This window comes from Myotis yumanensis, unplaced genomic scaffold, assembly GCF_028538775.1.
Source record: "Myotis yumanensis isolate MYYU_CA2020_CCGP unplaced genomic scaffold, mMyoYum1.0.hap1 SCAF_2, whole genome shotgun sequence".
NCBI lineage: Eukaryota > Metazoa > Chordata > Mammalia > Chiroptera > Vespertilionidae > Myotis > Myotis yumanensis.
Window position 1 is genome coordinate 29,706,726 of NW_027223753.1, and position 17,999 is coordinate 29,724,724.

General features: G+C 54.3%; 1 protein-coding gene across 1 annotated transcript; it reads left to right on the forward strand.

Moving 5' to 3' along the window:
- Nucleotides 1-3,898: 3,898 nt before the first annotated feature.
- Nucleotides 3,899-9,555, forward strand: CLDN19 (claudin 19). Its single transcript, XM_070403288.1, has 5 exons — nt 3,899-4,202; nt 5,365-5,529; nt 5,631-5,715; nt 7,318-7,470; nt 8,215-9,555. The coding sequence occupies exons 1-5, from the start codon at nt 3,980-3,982 to the stop codon at nt 8,261-8,263; spliced, it is 675 nt and encodes a 224-aa protein (XP_070259389.1). The 5' UTR covers nt 3,899-3,979; the 3' UTR covers nt 8,264-9,555.
- The last annotated feature ends 8,444 nt before the right edge of the window (nt 9,556-17,999 follow it).

Consider the following 17,999-nt stretch of genomic DNA (forward strand, 5'->3'; position numbering starts at 1 on the left):
ACCTGGGCTTGCAGTCCTGACCTCCCAGGATGCTCAAGGGTGTTTGTGAGAATCCCGGCCGGCATGGCTCAGTGGTTGAGCATTGACCTATAAACCAGAAGGTCACGGTTCAAGTCCCAGGTCAGGGCACATGCCCGGGTTGCAGGCTCGATCCCCAGTGTGTGCAGGAGAGGCAGGCAGGAGGCAGCCAATCAATATGTATATGAGAGAATGTTCACAAGGGAATGCTCATAAGGCAGTTGGCACAATACTTAGCACATAGTAAATTCCCAATATTACAGAAAACTACACCTGCCTGATTCTGGTCTTCCAGAAGCTTCTACATCAAGGCAGATAACCTTTATCATTTCAACAGATGCTAACCCCATGGAGACAGCAGGCTGTCTCCGTAAGTCACGAAAGGCCAAAGGACGGCAGGGTCCGGGCGAGATGCGGGTGCGATTGCCTCATCCGTGTTTGTGATGCACACGCAGGGGCATGTCAGCCATGCGGGAGTTTGCTCCAGATGAAGGGCGTGCCGTGCTAGCACTAGAGGGGGTGGAGGCGGCTCAGCAAACATGGAAGATGTGGACGCGGACCGTGGTCTCTGGCTCCCAGCAGTTGGCAGAGCTCTCAGCACAGGCATTGAGAGAGCCTGTGCTCACGGTGGTTGTGAGTTGGAGGGCATCCCGCCCTGGGTTAGGCGTGGGGCACAGCAATGAGCTGGTAATAGGGCCATGAGGTTCGTACCGTCCTCAGTCCTCTGAAGGAGGCAACACACCAAGTGCTGTGAGTGGAAATATGCAGGGCATTCCGGGATCCGGGGTCAGGGTGCCTGACCTGGCTGGGTAGGCAGGACGGCTGTGGGGTTTGGGGGGGGGGGGGGGGGGGTACAGGCATTGCTGCTGCACCACTTTCTAGCTGTGGGGCCTGGGGCAAGTCCTCTCCATTCCAAGCCTGTGGTTCGGCAGGAAACCACCTGTGGGTGAGTTGGGGGCAGTAAGACCAGCTCCAATGTTTCAGGTGGTGGCTGCAGAGAATGTGCTGGATGGCAACCAACTGAGTCAGACGCTCCTGACTGTCGGTGGGAGAGGACCCCGGGAAAGGCTCCAGCAGAAACATCATCCTCAAGCCAGCCGGTCATGGTCAACACAGACCTACTCGGCGCCCACTCTCTGCCAGGCTCTGCCAGGCAGGCGTGGCAGTGGGTCTTCGGCCACAGTCCGTCCACCCACACCCGGGACGAGGGCACAATGGGGAGACCCGGCCAGGAGGGAGTGTTTGGGAACACAGCTCTCATTGGCCACATTTTTCGGGCACATTATGTTTTCCAAAAGCACTTCTCACCCATTATTTGATTTCTGTAAATATTGTCATGAACCAGACAGGACAGGGGTTATTCGCGCTACCTTTCAGTTGGGGAACCAGGCCCAGAGAAGCTAAGGGACTCCCTAATGTCACACAGCCTTAGCGGCAGAGGTAAAGCTCGACCTAAGCCTCTTGTAATGTATGTGAAAACACTTGTTAAACAGTGAGGTGTGGCACCCCGGGGCAGTTTCCAGTTGGCTCTTAATGGAGGCTGGGTGCGCTCCAGCATGCCTGGGAGTCACTGGGCTGGGGAGGGGCAGGCCCCTGGTGGTAGGAGCCCTGGGTGGAGAAGCTCCACCAGGTGGGGAACTCCACTCCAGGAGCAGGACCTGAACCCTGAAAGGCCTTGGAACGTTGGTGAGGGAAGGCCGTCGGGGACATTTGGATAGAACACACTCAAGACCTCAAATAACAACGAGAAGAGATGGACAGAGGGCTGCAGGGGGGTGTGTGAGCCTCATTCTGGATCATAGATGTCTCTGGTCCCAGTGTGAGCGAGGCGCCGGGGGTGTCAGGATGGAGGCTCGGGCACATATCCGCTAAGGCCTCAGAGCTTGCGACCTTTGTCCTGGAGACAGCCACGCACGTGGCCTCTTTGGCTCTCAGCTCCCTCACTCAGCAACAGACGGACGGGATTGCAGCCATGGTCTTGAGGGCCTGTGTGGCTCTGACACTTGGTTTCTGTGTGATCTTGATACTAAAGTGCAAAGACCTGCGCCAGGTACTCAGTGGGTCCCCAGGCATATCCACTCTGGGCTCCAGCGATGTCCTCAGTTCCCCCTGGCTGTGCTGCTCAGCCTTGTCTAGGGGGGAAGAGGAATCTGAACTCAGCACTGACTTCTCTACAACTGCTCCTGCCTGGGGTGGGGAACCTTTTTTCTGACACAGGCCATTTGGGTATTTATAACATCATTCACGGGCCACACTTAAAAATGAGCCTGCTGTATTTGGTCAAACATTTAATTAACTCCCCCTAATGCCTTGGCAGGACCAGACCAAATGATTTCATGGGTCTTATATGGCCCTTGGGCCAGATGTTCCCCACCCCTGGCTTAGACCTTCTGCTTGATTTTTGGGATCCCAGGCCTTCCCAAGTACACAGATCTATATGGTCCTGGTCTTCCCAGCAGGGAGGGCCACAGGGGGCCCAGTGTTCCAAACTGCAGGCCAAACAGCACCCACCCCTGACCCTTCAGAGGGCTGGCTGTTCCCCCAGCTCCCAAGGACGGGGGCTCCAGGCCATACCAGGGGCCCACGCCTTGGGCGGACACACAGGGCAGCCATTGTCTGTGCAGTGCCTGGCACCCTCTCGTTTGCATAGCCACGTGAAGAATGCAAGGGTGCAGGCTGGGGACGGGTCCCTGTGGAGGGGGGCCGGGGCTGTGGGGGACGACCCTGCATTCACCCAGTTCAGGCCAGCAAAAGCAGGTGGCCCCTGGAGATGAAGGGGGCGGCTGGGGGAGGGAGCTGGCAGGAGTGGGAGCAGGGTTGTGACATTCCCCCTGTACCCACAACCGAACTCCACTGAACGTGAGGGGATTGCTAATGAGGTCCAGGAGAGTTAAATATTCTCTTGCTCCAGAGGGCGGAGCTGGGGTGGGAGGGAGAGGGGAAGGTGGGTGGGAAGAGGGGGAAGCCTGAACCCCAGGAATGTGCAGAGGCCACGGCTCCCTCCCCACCAGGCTGCTCTGGAGCTGGGGGCCGGGGCGCAGAGCCGCGGGCCCCAGCAGGAGCTGCTAAACCAGCCAGAAGGGGATTAAGGGCTGAACAGTCTGCCTTCCTTCAGGCTGATGCCAGAAGGTCGGTGCTGTCTCCTACCTCCCTGCCAGGCCCCTTGCTGACCAGCAGGCAGGTCTGGCCCAGCCTCGATGGGTCCCTCTCTGCCCTGCTCATATCGTAAACAGACTCCACGGTGCATATTCCCTGGTCTGGCCTCCCCTGGTTTTCTACACATGGCCCCCAGGTACCCAGGACACCCTCTCTCCAACACCCTTCCCTAGCCCCGCCTCTCCAAATCTGCCTCACAGTCCTCTCCAAAAAGTTCTCCCTGATGTCTTACTCTAGTCTCACCTGCTGCACACTGGAATGCCATTTCTTTTCTGTCCCACAGGCAGAGAGGACAGAAGCCCCGGGGTCAGTGCAGCCACCCAAGAGCAAAGTCATTCCCCTCAGGGCTGGTGCTCTGGGCAGGAATTAGGAGAATTTTAGGGCACTGGCAATCAGGTTCCTAAAGGGGTTTTCCTGGCAGAAAGGCCCTGAGGACAACAGGGTCACTTCCCCCAGCCCCTCCCTTCTCTGTCCCTGGGGGTGGGGCAGGAGCACCCACCTGCCCCACAGCCAGCTCCCACCCCCAGGGGGCTGGGCAGGAGCTTTGCTGGGACCTGCCCTGGCTTAGCCGGCTGCTGTGGGCGGGCCCCTGGCCATGCCAGCGCCTGGGCCTCCCCCTGCATTCTAGAGCCCCAGCCGCTGCCTTTGCTGCTGCTGCGGCTGGGCTGCCACCTCTCCTCAGCCTCTGACCACTGCTGCACCTCACCCCGCCCAGCAGCTTGGCTCACCTGGCCATGACCCCGACTCCCCCAGGGACCCTGGCCCAGCCCTGAGCTCTGGGACCCCCGGCCCCCTCCCCTGGGCCATGGCCAACTCGGGCCTCCAGCTCCTGGGCTATTTCCTGGCCCTGGGTGGCTGGGTGGGCATCATCGCCAGTACAGCCCTCCCGCAGTGGAAGCAGTCCTCCTATGCGGGCGACGCCATCATCACCGCCGTGGGCCTCTACGAAGGGCTCTGGATGTCCTGTGCCTCCCAGAGCACCGGGCAGGTGCAGTGCAAGCTCTACGACTCGCTGCTGGCCCTGGAAGGTAGGCCTCATGCCAGCCGGGCTGGGAGTAGGGATGGGAGTGCGGATGGGGGTGAGGGTGGAGGGTAGGGAGGGGGAGGGGGAGGTCCAGAGAAAGCTCTGTACAGTCCACCATCCTCACTGGGCTCTACTCTCCAGCCCTCACCCCCCGCCCCGTGAACTTTTTGAAAATCTAGGCCAGCCGGGTGCCCCACAGCGGGCAGGGGTCTAGGTTCTGGCAGCCGGGGGTCCAGCTCTCAGCTCTGCCGCTGTAACCTTGAGAAAACCACTGGCCCTCCCTCTCTGTGTTCCTACATCTTCATGTGTAACGGGCGTACTATGACTTACAGGCTGATGGGAGGGTCGGTGAGATGAGTGCCTGGCACTCAGAAAGGCTCAGTCAAGACCCTCCCCTCCACTTCTCCCCATGCTCTGTGGGCAGACACCTTGTGTACCCTCACATGCTGGCCCCGCCAGCTAGGAAAGCATCCACACCCAGCCCTACACACACGCACACACACATGTGCACATGCATGTGTATGTGCACACATGCGCTCCGGCCCTCCAGTTGTTCTCTGCTTCCTCCTGGGGTTTGGAATTGAGCCTTAAAAAGTTGGCTCACAGGCAGGCACCACTGCAGTTTTGTCCCTGGCTTGGGGCCCACAGGCCAGAGCCCAGCGACCAGCCATCTGCCCGCAGCCCAGGAGTGACCCGAGCAGCAGGCATATGGCTGCCGTGGGTGACTCAAAGGGGAAGGTGGCCATAATCAGGATGGCCCATGGGGGTTGGCATCCCTGCCTACAGGGCCATCTGTGCTGAATTGGGCTTCCGCTGCCCTCAGCTCCTCCTTCTGCCGAATCTGAAAGGTCTCAGGGGAAGCTGCCTCTGCTGTTGGGTGGGGGAGGCCCCAAAGGGAGTCCCAGCCAGAGCGGCTGATGAGAGAACCGCCCGGTCACCACAGAGGAGCCTGAAAACGAGAGTAAACAGTGAACGACGGGGTTATAGAGGGAGGCTCCACCCCGTCCCCCTGTACTACACCCTCACACCTGCCCAGGTGCAGTCCCAGAGCAGCGTCCAGCTCCTGCTCCAGGCTCCCATCCCGGGCTCCCCCATCCACCCCCTTCCCCCGCCCCCCCCGCCACCCCCGCCCCGCCCCCACCGGCTCAGCCCCTCCTGCCCCCCAGGTCACATCCAGTCAGCAAGAGCCCTGATGGTGGTGGCCGTGCTCCTGGGCTTCGTGGCCATGATCCTCAGTGTCATTGGCATGAAGTGCACACGGGTCGGAGACAGCAACCCCATCGCCAAGGGCCGCATTGCCATCTCCGGGGGGGCCCTCTTCCTTTTGGCAGGTGAGTGCCCCTGGCTCCTTCTCCACCACGTTGGCCATGACAGGTAGCCCACCCTGGTGGCCAGCAGGGGGCAGACCTGAGCACCCGCCCTTTGTCCTTAGGCCTCTGCACCTTGACTGCAGTGTCATGGTATGCCACCCTGGTGACCCAGGAGTTCTTCAACCCGAGCACACCTGTCAATGCCAAGTGAGTGCCAAGACATGGCTTGGGCCAGGGGACGGGCCGGGCCTCCCTTTCCACTGGCTCTGGGGCCACCGGCCTTCATCCCGCAGGGTACGTGGAGGGGGCCCAGGGCACGGCCGCAGGCGCTGTCACCGAGAAACTCTCTGTGGCTGGGCCCTCCCAAGGGCAGGGTGCCTGTGGAGGGCACCCAGGAGCTAAGTGCCGGCTCTGGGCTTAAAGCCCAGCTCTGCACGTGCTGCTATGTGACGGGCTAGTTCCTTAATCTTCCTGTGCCAGGTTTCCTCCCTGCAAAGGGAGCTTGACCCGAGGACCCGAGGCTGTGAGGGTTCAGTGAGACATGCAGGTAAGGGACTCAGCACAGGGCCTGGGCCCTGGAGAGCACTCGGCCAAGCCCAGCTGTTGTTGTTTCTGCAGGAGGCAGCGTTACTTTGGGTGGGAAGCAGGGGGGTGAAGCTGGAGAAGAGATCGGGCAGTTCACGGAAGGCCTTGCAGCCATAGGAAGGTTTGGTTCCTCAGGCAGCGACAGCCCCTCCAGCTGTGGCATGAAGAACGGTGGGAGAGGGGCAAGACCAGTAGGTGCTGTTGCAAAGGTCTGGAGCAGAGGGCATGGGCCAGGGGGCTGGCAGTGAAGAGTAGGTCAGAGATATTTCGAAGGCTGAATGGTCAGGACAGGTAAGGCCAAGGGCGTGGGGGCTGAACCCGGGGGGCTGAACCGGGCCCCTGTGGCTCCTCCCTCACCTCTCAGCTCTGCCAGGAGCAGAGACTGGGACAATCTCAATCCCAGACATCCCCACAGGCCTTGAGCGGGGTGGGGAGAGTAGGATGGTAGGGGGTGGAGGAGTTGAGGGGGGTGGAGGGAGGATGAGCAAAGATGCCTGGGCTGCTGCACTTGGGAGTGCTCCCTGGAGGAGGCAGAGGTATGGAGAGGGAAGAAAAATGAGACCTCGGGTGTATGGCTTGAACAAGCATGGTACCGAATGGCCACCTAGTGAGAGTCAGTGCAATTCAGGGGAGCACAGAGGGGCCTGGGAAAGTCCCCTGGAGGAGGCAGCTTCTCAGCTGGGTCCTGAAGGCGGAGCACAGGAGGCGCAGAACCGGAGATGCTCCAGGAGGGGGCGCCTCAGGCGAAGGCACAGGTAGACCCAGGCACTGCGGAGGCTGGTGGACAGGGCCCAGACGTGCAGAGCCTGGAGTGCCAGGGGGAGGGTCTGCCCTTCTCAGAGGGCAGTGGGGAGCCCTGGCTGGGATTCTAAGGGCCAGACCGTGACTGTGAGAGATGGCAGGGATTGCCCTGCTCTGCCAACAGGGCCTGCAGGCCCTCCCCTACCCCTCGACTGCCCAGATGAGGAAAGGGGCCCGGGGTTGCATGGAGCAGCCCCCCATGGGTCTGGGTCACCCTGTGTAGCGTCAACCTGCTGGGGTGGCCACGGAGGAAGGATGAGTGCTCATCCCAGCTCATCCGGAGAGGCTGCTAGGGCCTGTGAGGTCCCATCTCAGCTCCCAACACCTGCCCGACCCTGGCCAGGGCCCAGGCTAGGGAGCCCCTGGTGGCACCGAGCGCTTGGTTGCAGCCATACCTGATGGCATCCTCCCTACTCCTTGCAGGTACGAGTTTGGCCCAGCCTTGTTCGTGGGCTGGGCCGCTGCCGGCCTGGCCATGCTGGGGGGTTCCTTCCTTTGCTGCACGTGCCCAGAGCCTGAGAGAGTCAACAGCAGCCCACAGCCCTACCGGCCGGGCCCCTCAACTGCAGCCAGAGAGTACGTCTGAGTCACCAGCCCCAGCCAGCAGTCCACCCCCAGCACTCCACAGCCCCTGCAGCGCTCTGGTCAGGGCCCGTGGGATACAGGGTGTCCCCTGAGCTTGGTTAGGGCTCTGAGCAGTTTGTCCCCAACATAGGCATCCACCCTTCGCTCTGAGGCCAAGACCCAGACACTCAGAGAGAGGCCACCTGTGCACACACAGGTCCAGGTGCAGGCCTGGGCCGGTCCACACAGTCTCATGGCAGCTGCGTGTTTCCCCACAGTCAGGGGCCGGCCCTTCACTGGAGGCTTATCTACTCACTGGAGGGCTACGTGCGTGTCTACACCGTGCTGGGCCCCGGGGACAGAGCAATAAAGATGGACCTTGGTGGCCAGCACCCTGGGGTGGCCAGCACCCTTGGCTCCTCACAGCCACCACATGAAGGAGGCTGTGCTGGGATGACGAATGTCCCACATCACACACGAGGGAACACATTCAGAGAGACCAAGACCCTCGGCCCCACTGCCTCTGAGTTCAGGTCTCAGCTCTGCAGCATGCCCAGCACTGCGTGGACACCCACACAGACTGCGTCCTCCTTCCCCCGCCCCGGGGAACGGGCCCCAGGCAGGGCTGCTGTGGGGGCCCAGGTCTGACCCCACTGGCCAGTCCCTGGGCCTCGGCCTGATCCCCACAGCCACTGCCCCTCCTTCCCCCTCTGCTGCTCACCCCACTAACCAACTGTCCTTTCTTTTGACTTTCAGACCAATTCTTAAATTGTCTGCCTCCTCCAAGGCCCCCCTGGGTGTGTAATGTCCAGGCCCCCAGCCTGGCTGCCTCCCTGCCACACCCAGACTGTGTGTTTGGTACATTTTGGAAAGAGAAGTGAACATCCAGCCCCAAGTGTGGTGTCATTTGATCTGTCCCGGGCATGGCCAGGGCGGGGGCTGGCTCAGAGAGGTCAGAGCTGGTCCCTGGGGTTGTTAGGCATAAAGATGGGGAGACAGGTCCAGGGTGGGTTACACCACACGGCCGAGGCTGACCAGGACTCCTGCCCAGGAACCTCGGCAGCCTGGCCTTGGGTTGGCCCCAAGACCTCCTAATGGGAGACCCCACCCTGAGGCCTGGCCCTGCATTGGTCAGTATCCCCCGGTCAGGGAGCCCTTGGCCTAAAGAGACGCAGTCCCACCCACGTCACTAGGTCTGCCCCTGGGACAGGTACCCACCCCCTTGGTCTAAAAGGGGCAGAGGCCTCAGAGGAGTGCAGGGAAAGTGAACCAATCAGTGCCTCCCTCCTGCTCAGGCCTCTCCCACCCCAAACCTCCTTCCCGGCCCGAGTCCCTCTGGCCACTGCCTTCTCTCTCCCACGTGGAAAGAGCTGACTCGATGGTCCCTTGCCTCCCCGATGCCTCCTCAGCCAGCTTCCTTCTGATTCCTCCACCACTTTTTGTGACCACCTCTCTCACCAAGTCACAGATCCCAGGACACAGCCCAGCCTTCTCAGAGCTTGACTCTGAGAGATGAATTCTGACAAGATGACTGTCGTGGATGCTCGGGGGCGGGCGCAGGGGAGGGAGGAGAGCTGCTGTGGGATCATTGGTGTGGGCCCTGGCTGGACAGCTGCTGCCCGTCCCTGTGGAGTCTCGGGAATGGCTGTTGCATGAAGCCCATCCAGCCTCTGGCCAGAGGGGGTGCCAGAGAGGGCCAGAGGGTGGCCCTAAATGGTTTACAGGACGGCCGCCCCTCCAGCCATGGATGAGTATGAAAGAGTCTTCTGGCCTGGGCTCCAGCCTGAGCTGTAACTGAGCTGCCCTCACCTCCGACGCCCAGGCTCCATCCCCGACACCCCCATGTAATCGGCCTGCGGTGACCGGCATCTGAGCTCAGGCAGCTCCCGAGGGACGGCGGTCAGCACCTCGGTGAGGCCTAAAGTTGGGGCCACCTTTTTCGCCGCTCCGAGGGGTCTCAGAGGGAGCAAGGCACCTCGGAGAAGAGGCGAGGAGGGGCAGGACGAAAGGAAGCCCTGTCTCCCTCTGCCTTTCCGGAGACCCTGAGACCAGGCTGTTCCCCGAGTCTCCCAATAAACGGACCCCTTTTTGCTGAAACCACTTGGAGTGTGATTTCTGTCGCGCAGATACAAGAGCCCTGGCTAAACCTGGACACTGAGTGTCGCAGTGAAGGCTCCTGTCACGGGTGCAGGCTGAGCAGCGTGGGATGTGGGGCCCAAGGCTTGACCTCGGTCCCAGGCTGGGGATTTGGCAACCAAGCAGTTGGCCAGGCAACTGTGTGTGGTCTCTTACGGTTCAGGCTCCACCAGAGGCTCAGGACTGTCACTGAGCAAGGGTCCACGGCCCCACCCCACCTCCTCATGGATAGAAGCCAACACGATAGCACCAGCTTTAGAGAAAAGAAAGGAGACAGGAGGCACGGCTCAGGTCTGTGCTCCTCAGTCCAGGACGCGGGTGGGATTGTAAAGGGTAACAGTTAAGGGCCCACCAGTTCTTGTAGGTTAGTGGTTCTCAACTTTCCTAATGCCGCGACCCTTTAATACAGTTCCTCATGTTGTGGTGACCCCCAACCATAAAATTATTTTCGTTGCTACTTCATAACTGTAATTTTGCTACTGTTATGAATCGTAATGTAAATATCTGATATGCAGAATGTATTTTCATTGTTACAAATTGAACATAATTAAAGCATAGTGATTAATCACAAAAACAATATGTAATTATATATGTGTTTTCCGATGGTCTTAGGCGACCCCTGTGAAAGGGTCGTTCGACCCCCAAAGGGGTCGCGACCCACAGGTTGAGAACCACTGTCGTAGGTGGTGTAGCCAAGGTTGAACTTCTATCTGGATCTTGTTAAAACAGGATAGGAACAGGCTCTGCAGTGATGGGACTTGGTGGGAAGATGTCAGGATAGGATGCCCTAGCTGCTTCCTGAGGGTTTAGGGACAGGCTGTGAGAGAGCCCAACTCTGTGCCCCGGGGCAGGCCTGAGAGCAAGGCAGGAGCACACTTCAGTGTGGTCCTTCCTAAAAGGAGGCCAGAGTCTGGAGAGGTGGAGTCAGATCACCACATACAACCCAGCTAAAACACTGATGAACTGTGTGTGTATGTGTGTGAGCTCTTTCCACGTGGGAGAGAGAAGGGGGGTTGTGGTGCTGGCGATGTGAGGGTGCCTGGGAGAAGTGAGAGGGTTTGGAGCTAGAAGAGTTTGGGAAGCCTGATGCCCCAGGGCTCTCCTGAAGCAACCTCTTTCAAAGGTCTAGTCAAGGTCACTTGGGCTGCCAACCTGTGGTGCGGTTAACTTCCCAAGCCTCAGGGCTGGGGTCCTGCTTACTGTCCCAACCTCAAGGCTAAAGAATTAGCCAGAGGCAAAGGGTTTGATCCTAAAGTTTCTGCCATTGTTTTTGCAAACATTGTCCCCCCAAGAATGGAATTGGAAGGCCAGAAAATATGGTTTGGGGAGGAATATATTTGTATGCTCAGCCCCTAAGGAATGTCCAAGTAGCTAGGGGAGTAAACCCAGCACTGGAGTAGCTGGCCAGGGGACTCACCTGTTGCCTGCATCCAAAGATCTGGGTGGGGGTTGAGTATTAGATGATGTCAAGGAATTATGGCTAATTCTGTGTTATATGTGTTGTTCGTTTTGTGTGATAATGACACTGTGGTCTGTTTGTTTTTTAACCCTTATCTCTTAGAAGTGCACACTGACATAATATAATGGACGACTTTGCTTTAAAATACTCCAGGAACAAAAAGGTCAGAGGCAGAAGAAGTTATAACATAAGTTGGGTAACCAGTGTTTTTTCTTCTTCTTCTTCATATTCCTGCTTAGTCAAGCAAACTAATCACACTTGCCATGGAAATTGGAAATTGTAAGCAGACAAATACATTTAAATGCTGCTCAATGACTTAAGTTTCTCCAGGCTTCCCAAATCTGCAGGCTTCTTCACATTCCTAGACTCTGGGCCTAAGTGGCCTTTCTCTTTTCTGTAATTACTCGAGTTCCATCTTCAGCGGTGTGCTGTGTATTGTGTGTTAACCAGTGCTTCTCAGAGGTTCACTGTTCTCTCTGTGTGGACGTTTGCAAGTGAAAGAAATAAAAGGCTAAAAATCCCTCCACGTTTTTCAGGTGTACAATTTAATATACCCCCGCTGACCACTGGGATAAGCGTGACAAATACTTTAGGGACTTGCTACTCAAAGCACAGCCCTCCGACAGCAGCAGCGCATCATCCGAAAGCTTGTTGGGAAACACGGGATCTCAGGCCTCACCCCAGACCCAGGGAAACAGACGTCTCCAGATCCCTAGCTGATTTGTGTACACATTGAAGTCTGGGAAACACAGACCTAAGCTAGCGAGAGCTGTGTGGTGCCTCCCCTCTTCTAGATGAGAATTTCAATTGAGATACCTTGTTCTCCTCCATCATTTGAATCCTAGGTGCATTGAAAATGGGTGAATTTATTCTTTCATCTTGAGTTGGTGAGATTAGGGAGAGCCCCAACTAAACCTGACGCAGGAAAGCTGGACCCAAAGTCATGCTTCCTGACCTTTTTTGCTCCTAGAGCACATAAAAATGAGATTTGGTTCCATTTATGAGAAATTTTGGACAGTTTTATTCTGGACAACACTCCTGTTGGGGAAAGTGTACAAAATATTTTCAAAGCATCAAAAGGCTGACACGATGCTATGGTGTCACAGAGTCAAAACCCGAGAAGCACTCCCTCTCCCTGTAGGTCACATGGTGGCCCACATGGTCCCCACACAGCTGAGGAGTCCTTGGCTGGCAGGGCCACAGACTGGTTACATGTGACGGGGATTGAACAAATAAGCAAATATGCCAAGGATCAGCCTCAGGTGTAAGTTTCAGGTCTTAGCTGAGCCTGTGGCTTTCCCTGGGCATGAGCAGTGACTTTCTGATTTCCCCCATATATGTGGTTGCTTTTGATTGTCCCCTAGACTTTCATGTCCGGCTCCCAAAAGGAGAAAAAAACTAAAATGAATGGGGTGGAGGGAGGCACCAGGCCTTTGCGTCCCCTGGGAGTCACTTCAGCTATCATTCAGGAATTATTATCTTACTGATTCTCATGTAATCCTCACCAGAACTTTAGGAAGTTGGTACTGTTGGAGTGTTTTCAGGCTTACGTAAAATGCTCATTCAAGGGTCCTCCCCTGCATCTGGATTAGGTTTGATGGGGACTCTCGAGTGGGGCATAGACCACACTTTGAGAAATAGTCCCACGTGTTGTTCTGACATCTGTGTGAGCTCCACAAGGAGGCTCTGGAAGGTGGGATTCCACTGTCTATAGTGGAACTCAGGTTCCTGACTCCAAATCACGTTCCTTCCTGGTGTCTGAAAATGACTTATGAAAATCAAATTCTATGCACAGGGTGAAGTGAGGCATTTCGTTGTACCGTATGCATAACGCTGTCTTCTTAGCTGGCTCCTTCTCCCTCACCTTATAAACATGTCTCCTCATCCTAAAAGATAACCCTTCCCCAAAATTTGCCTATCTTTAGAGCTACTGCAACTCCCATGGTGCCCAGGGCAATTTTCATCCCAGTATGAATGATAACCAGATCCCTTTCGTTCTCACAAGCACCCTATTGGGCTAATATGTAAATTAATATGGCCCCAATCACACATCTGCCCTTCTAGCGGCAGCCCTTGCTTCCTTCATCCCACTTCAACATACCTGGTGAGCTTTAACTCTGTACTCTTTAGTCTTATTGGCTACATCAGCAGTGAACAAAACGGATAAAATCCCTTACAGAGCTTACCTTCTATGAGAGAGAGTAAAGTTAGTATAGATGAGCAGGGGAGGGTATGCACTGTGGAGAAAAATCAAGCAGGGTAAGTAAGGAGGCTGGGAGATGTGGGTGTGGGGAGGGCCTGCTACGTTGAACAGACAGACGGTCAAGGAAGGTCAGAGTAGTCAGAGACCTGAAAGATCTGAGGGAGAAAGCCATTTCGTTATCCGGGGAAACAGTCATCCTGTCGAGAGGGGAAAGCAAGTGTCAGGCCTTGGGTGGGAGTGTGCCTGGCACGGGGAGGGAAGGCCTGAGGCTGGGGTGGAGGAGGCTGGGGGGGGGGGGGGGTGACAGTATGGGAATGGAACAGGTGGGGGCACAGGGTGCAAGTGACACTGAAGCCTCTGGAGGGTCTGAGCAGGGAAGTGACTCAGTCTGACATGGTGTTTAAGACGCCCTGCTGCGTGGGAAGGAAGGTTTCAGGGAGCTCACCTAGGAGGCTACTGCAATAATCCAGGTGAGATGCTGGAGGCCTGGATCTATGGGATTGGGAGTGGTGAGAAGTGCTCAGATTCTGGGGGTTACAAAGGTAGGATTTTAAGACTTATGGGACGTGGAATGTGAGAACAAGTGAGATGTCAGGATTGACTCTGAGGGGCTGGGACCTGTCAGGATGGACATAGCAGGCTGTGGGCTAGCAGCTCCATTCACCGTCCAGCTGCTGCAGTCTGGGGTCCACCTCACCTTCCCAGGATTGCCTCCACCTCCTTGGAACTCTTGGTTTTGATGCCAGCTGAACCATTTCTAGTTTATTCTTTAGGACTCTATGATGTCCAGGATTCTTGATTTAATACATTATTTTTCAGTCATCACTTTTATGTCCATGGTCTTATTTCAAAAGTCTGGGACTCCACCCTCTGCTCTTCACAGATGCTCCTTGAGTAATGTGACTTCATCTATGACTATAGCTTCAATAGCTGCCTGATGAGTGTCAAACATTCAGCTTCAACCTACCCCACTCAGCTACAAATCAGCTTCTTGCATACTCCCCATGGATGGCCCAAAGGTACCCCAAACTCCATATAGCTAAAACTGAGCATACCCCTTTGCATTGTCTATTCCAGCAGATGGCACTATTTGCATCAACATACCACAATCATGCTAGCTAGATTCTTCCCTCGTCCTCATCCCTACATCTAGCTAGTCACAAAGATCTGTCAACTCCATTTCTGAAAACATCTCAAATTGGATCTCCTTTTCCTTCTGTCATGTCGATGGTCCAGGTCTCATTACTCGTATGGACTTATGCAACAATGTCTAAATTGATCATTTCTGATTAAACTTTTTTCTTTGCCCCAGAGTAATATTTTTGAAATGAAAAGCATTCTATTTGAGATCAAATTCCCAACTGGGTAGATTTCGGGACAGAGCAAGATGGCGGCATAGGTAAACACCAGAGACTGCTGCCGCAAACAACCACTTCAAAAATACAACTAAAAGACGGAACGGACATCACCCAGAACCACAGGAAGGCTGGCTGAGGAGAGACTCTTCAACTAGAAGGAAAGACAGCAGCATTCCGAGGCTCAGAGGAGGCACAGTGTGGAAAATACAAAGGTACCGAGGTGCACGCGCAAAGCGGGCTGGTGGCTGAGGGCGCGGTTGTCGTTTTCGGTCGGGAGTGAGTCTCAGACTCTGGGCTCCAGATCCGGGCGAGTCTCTAGGGACTCAGACTCAGACGGGAGAAGCGGGATTGTCCGGCATCAGTTGGAACATGAGGGCAGCTTTCTCTCCGAGGTTTGCAGCTGTTGCCGGGGTTCTGAGAAGCAGAGCCTCTGGGAACGGGACTGAGAGCAGCCATAACTGCTCCCTCTGCCCGCCCGCCCTGTTGAGCCCGCCCCGCCCAAGCCCTGCACAGAGCCATTTGCCGGATCGCCTCAGGCAAAGGCTAGATTAGCACCTCCCCAGAGGACAGAAGTTTTCCCACAGCTGATTCCCACAGCCAGTCGGCCTGGTGGTCAAATCCCTCTAGTATTAACTACAACAATCAAGGCTTAACTAGAACAAGACTGCGCACAAAGACCACAAGGGGGTGCACCAAGAAAGCATAAAAAATGCGGAGACAAAAAAACATGACAGAAATGGAGGATATAGAGCTAAAAAACGCAATTTTGAGGGCTTGCAATAATGTGCTACAAGCTGCCAATAAACTTGATGAGAGCCTCACGAAAACTAATGAGACCCTCGATGCTATGATAAAGAAACAACTAGAAATTAAGCATACACGGACTGAAATAAAGAATATTATACCCAATAGCAGACCAGAGGAGCACAAGAATCAAGCCAAAGATTTGAAATGCGAAGAAGCAAAAAACACCCAACCGGAAAAGCAAAATGAAAAAAGAATCCGGAAATATGAAGATAGTGTAAGGAGCCTCTGGGACAGCTTCAAGCGCACTAATATCAGAATTATTGGGGTGCCAGAAGATGAGAGACAGCAAAATACTGAAAACCTATTTGAAGAAATAATGGCAGAAAACTTCCCCCACCTGGTGAAAGAAATGGACTTACAGGTCCAAGAAGCGCAGAGAACCCCAAACAAAAGGAATCCAAAGAGGACCACACCAAGACACATCATCATTAAAATGCCAAGAGCAAAAGACAAAGAGAGAATCTTAAAAGCAGCAAGAGAAAGAAACTCAGTTATCTACAGGGGAATACCCATACGACTGTCAGCTGATTTCTCAACAGAAACTTTGCAGGCCAGAAGGGAATGGCAAGAAATATTCAAAGTGCTGAATACCAAGAACCTACAACCAAGATTACTTTATCCAGCAAAGCTATCATTCAGAAGTGAAGGTCAGATAAAGAGCTTCACAGATAAGGAAAAGCTAAAGGAGTTCATCACCACTAAACCAGTATTATACGAAATGCTGAACGGTATCCTTTAAGAAGAGGAAGAAGAAAAAGGTAAAGATACAAATTGTGAACAAACATGCATCTATCAACAAGTGAATCTAAGAATCAAGTGAATAAATAATCTGATGTACAGAATGAACTGGTGATTATAATGAATCAGGGACATAGAAAGGGAATGGACTGACTATTCTTGGGGGGGAAAGGGGAATGGGAGATGCAGGAAGAGATTGGACAAAAATCATGCACCTATGGATGAGGACAGTGGGTGGGGAGTGAGGGCGGAGGGTGGGGCGGGAACTGGGAGGAGGGGAGTTATGGGGGGGGAAAAAGAGGAACAAATGTAATCTGAACAATAAAGATTTAATAAAAAAAAAAGAAAAAAAATTTTTTTTAAAAAAAGAAAAGCATTCTATTTAAAAATAATCCAGATTCCCTATCACCAGCTAGCTGCCCTAGGTATAAATCTACTCACTTCTGTACCATTTATAGCCTTATAAGCAGGCAGCCAGATTAAAGAGATGTAAACTGGCCCCCCTCTCCCTGGGGCACCATTCCAAGCAGAGTTGCTAAAACTGCTCCTTCCCAGCCACAAGCCAGCCTCACCAGTATCAGACTAGTCCTTCCTCCAGCAGAACCGCAGGACTAAGCCTGCCGATTGCCTACCAGATGTTAAAGCTTCCCCCTTTCAGCTGTAATTATCTTAAGTCCCAGAACTCTCTCCTACTCCGATTCTGATCCAATATTGCTCCCTTCCCAAACCTCACAACTCTGAAAGCCAGTCACCAGCTTATTCTGAATATTCCTTCACCTTCTTATTCTACCTCTAACAGACTCACCCCTAGGACACTACTTCCCTCGGAGCCCTTTCAGTGATGTCTTTTTCTTCTTTTAATCCATGTACCATGATGCCTGGTGGTGGGCTAAGTCTCCTGTCACACCATTGCCACTTCTACACCATTTTCCTCCCTCATAAGGCCTCAACGCCAACTTCTTTGAAGCCCGCACCTTCAGATTATATCCGTTATCCAGCAGCATTCCTTGAAGATTTTCATTTCAGGGTCACTGTCATGGTCTTCTCCATGGTACTTCTACCATCACTTGTGGCCATCTCATTGTCCAGAGAGGATTCTTTGAACACCATTGTCTATTTCTGACCTTTCCACTTCCAGCAGTGTCTCTTCGTCTTCCACTCACATGACCATAACCTACAAGTCATCATCAGTAACTAAACCACATCTCAAGTTAAGCATGCCAGTCTAGGACCACTGCCTCCAACTCCCTTAAATTAGTACTTCTACTCCATTGAGTCAATTTGGAACACTTGCCAAGTCCTGGACCAGTTCAAGTCACCAGAGAATGCTATGCTTTTGTTGGCTTTGGCTAATCAGACCCATCCCTGGATCAGGGGATGGTGGAAGTGGATGTTGGGAACATTACTGTCAACTGTAGCTCTACATTCATTTTCAATATTTTTGCTCTATTCTTCCTCTGTTGAAGTTAGGTGGCAAAGCCCTGACTAAACCCAACCCCCCACCTGCTGGCAGTTCTATTTCCCTAGTATATTTGCTCTCCCATTCCCTAAGACAACTATTTCAGTCATGCACTACATAATGTTTCATCAATAGCAGACCACAGACAATGATGGTCCCATAAGATCATAATGGAGCCGAGTTTTGTCTAAGAAATGAAAGGGTATGTGGCTCAGGATCTCTGATGGGATCACTATCTGTGTGCTTGGCAATAGATTCCATTTCTCACAACCTCAATTTTGAAAGCACAGATTACATCCCAGTGACCTGTTCAGCAGAGGAGCCTGTCCCCGCAGGCCTCCGAAATCTACATCTTCAGAGGACACTGCTGTAAATTCCTGG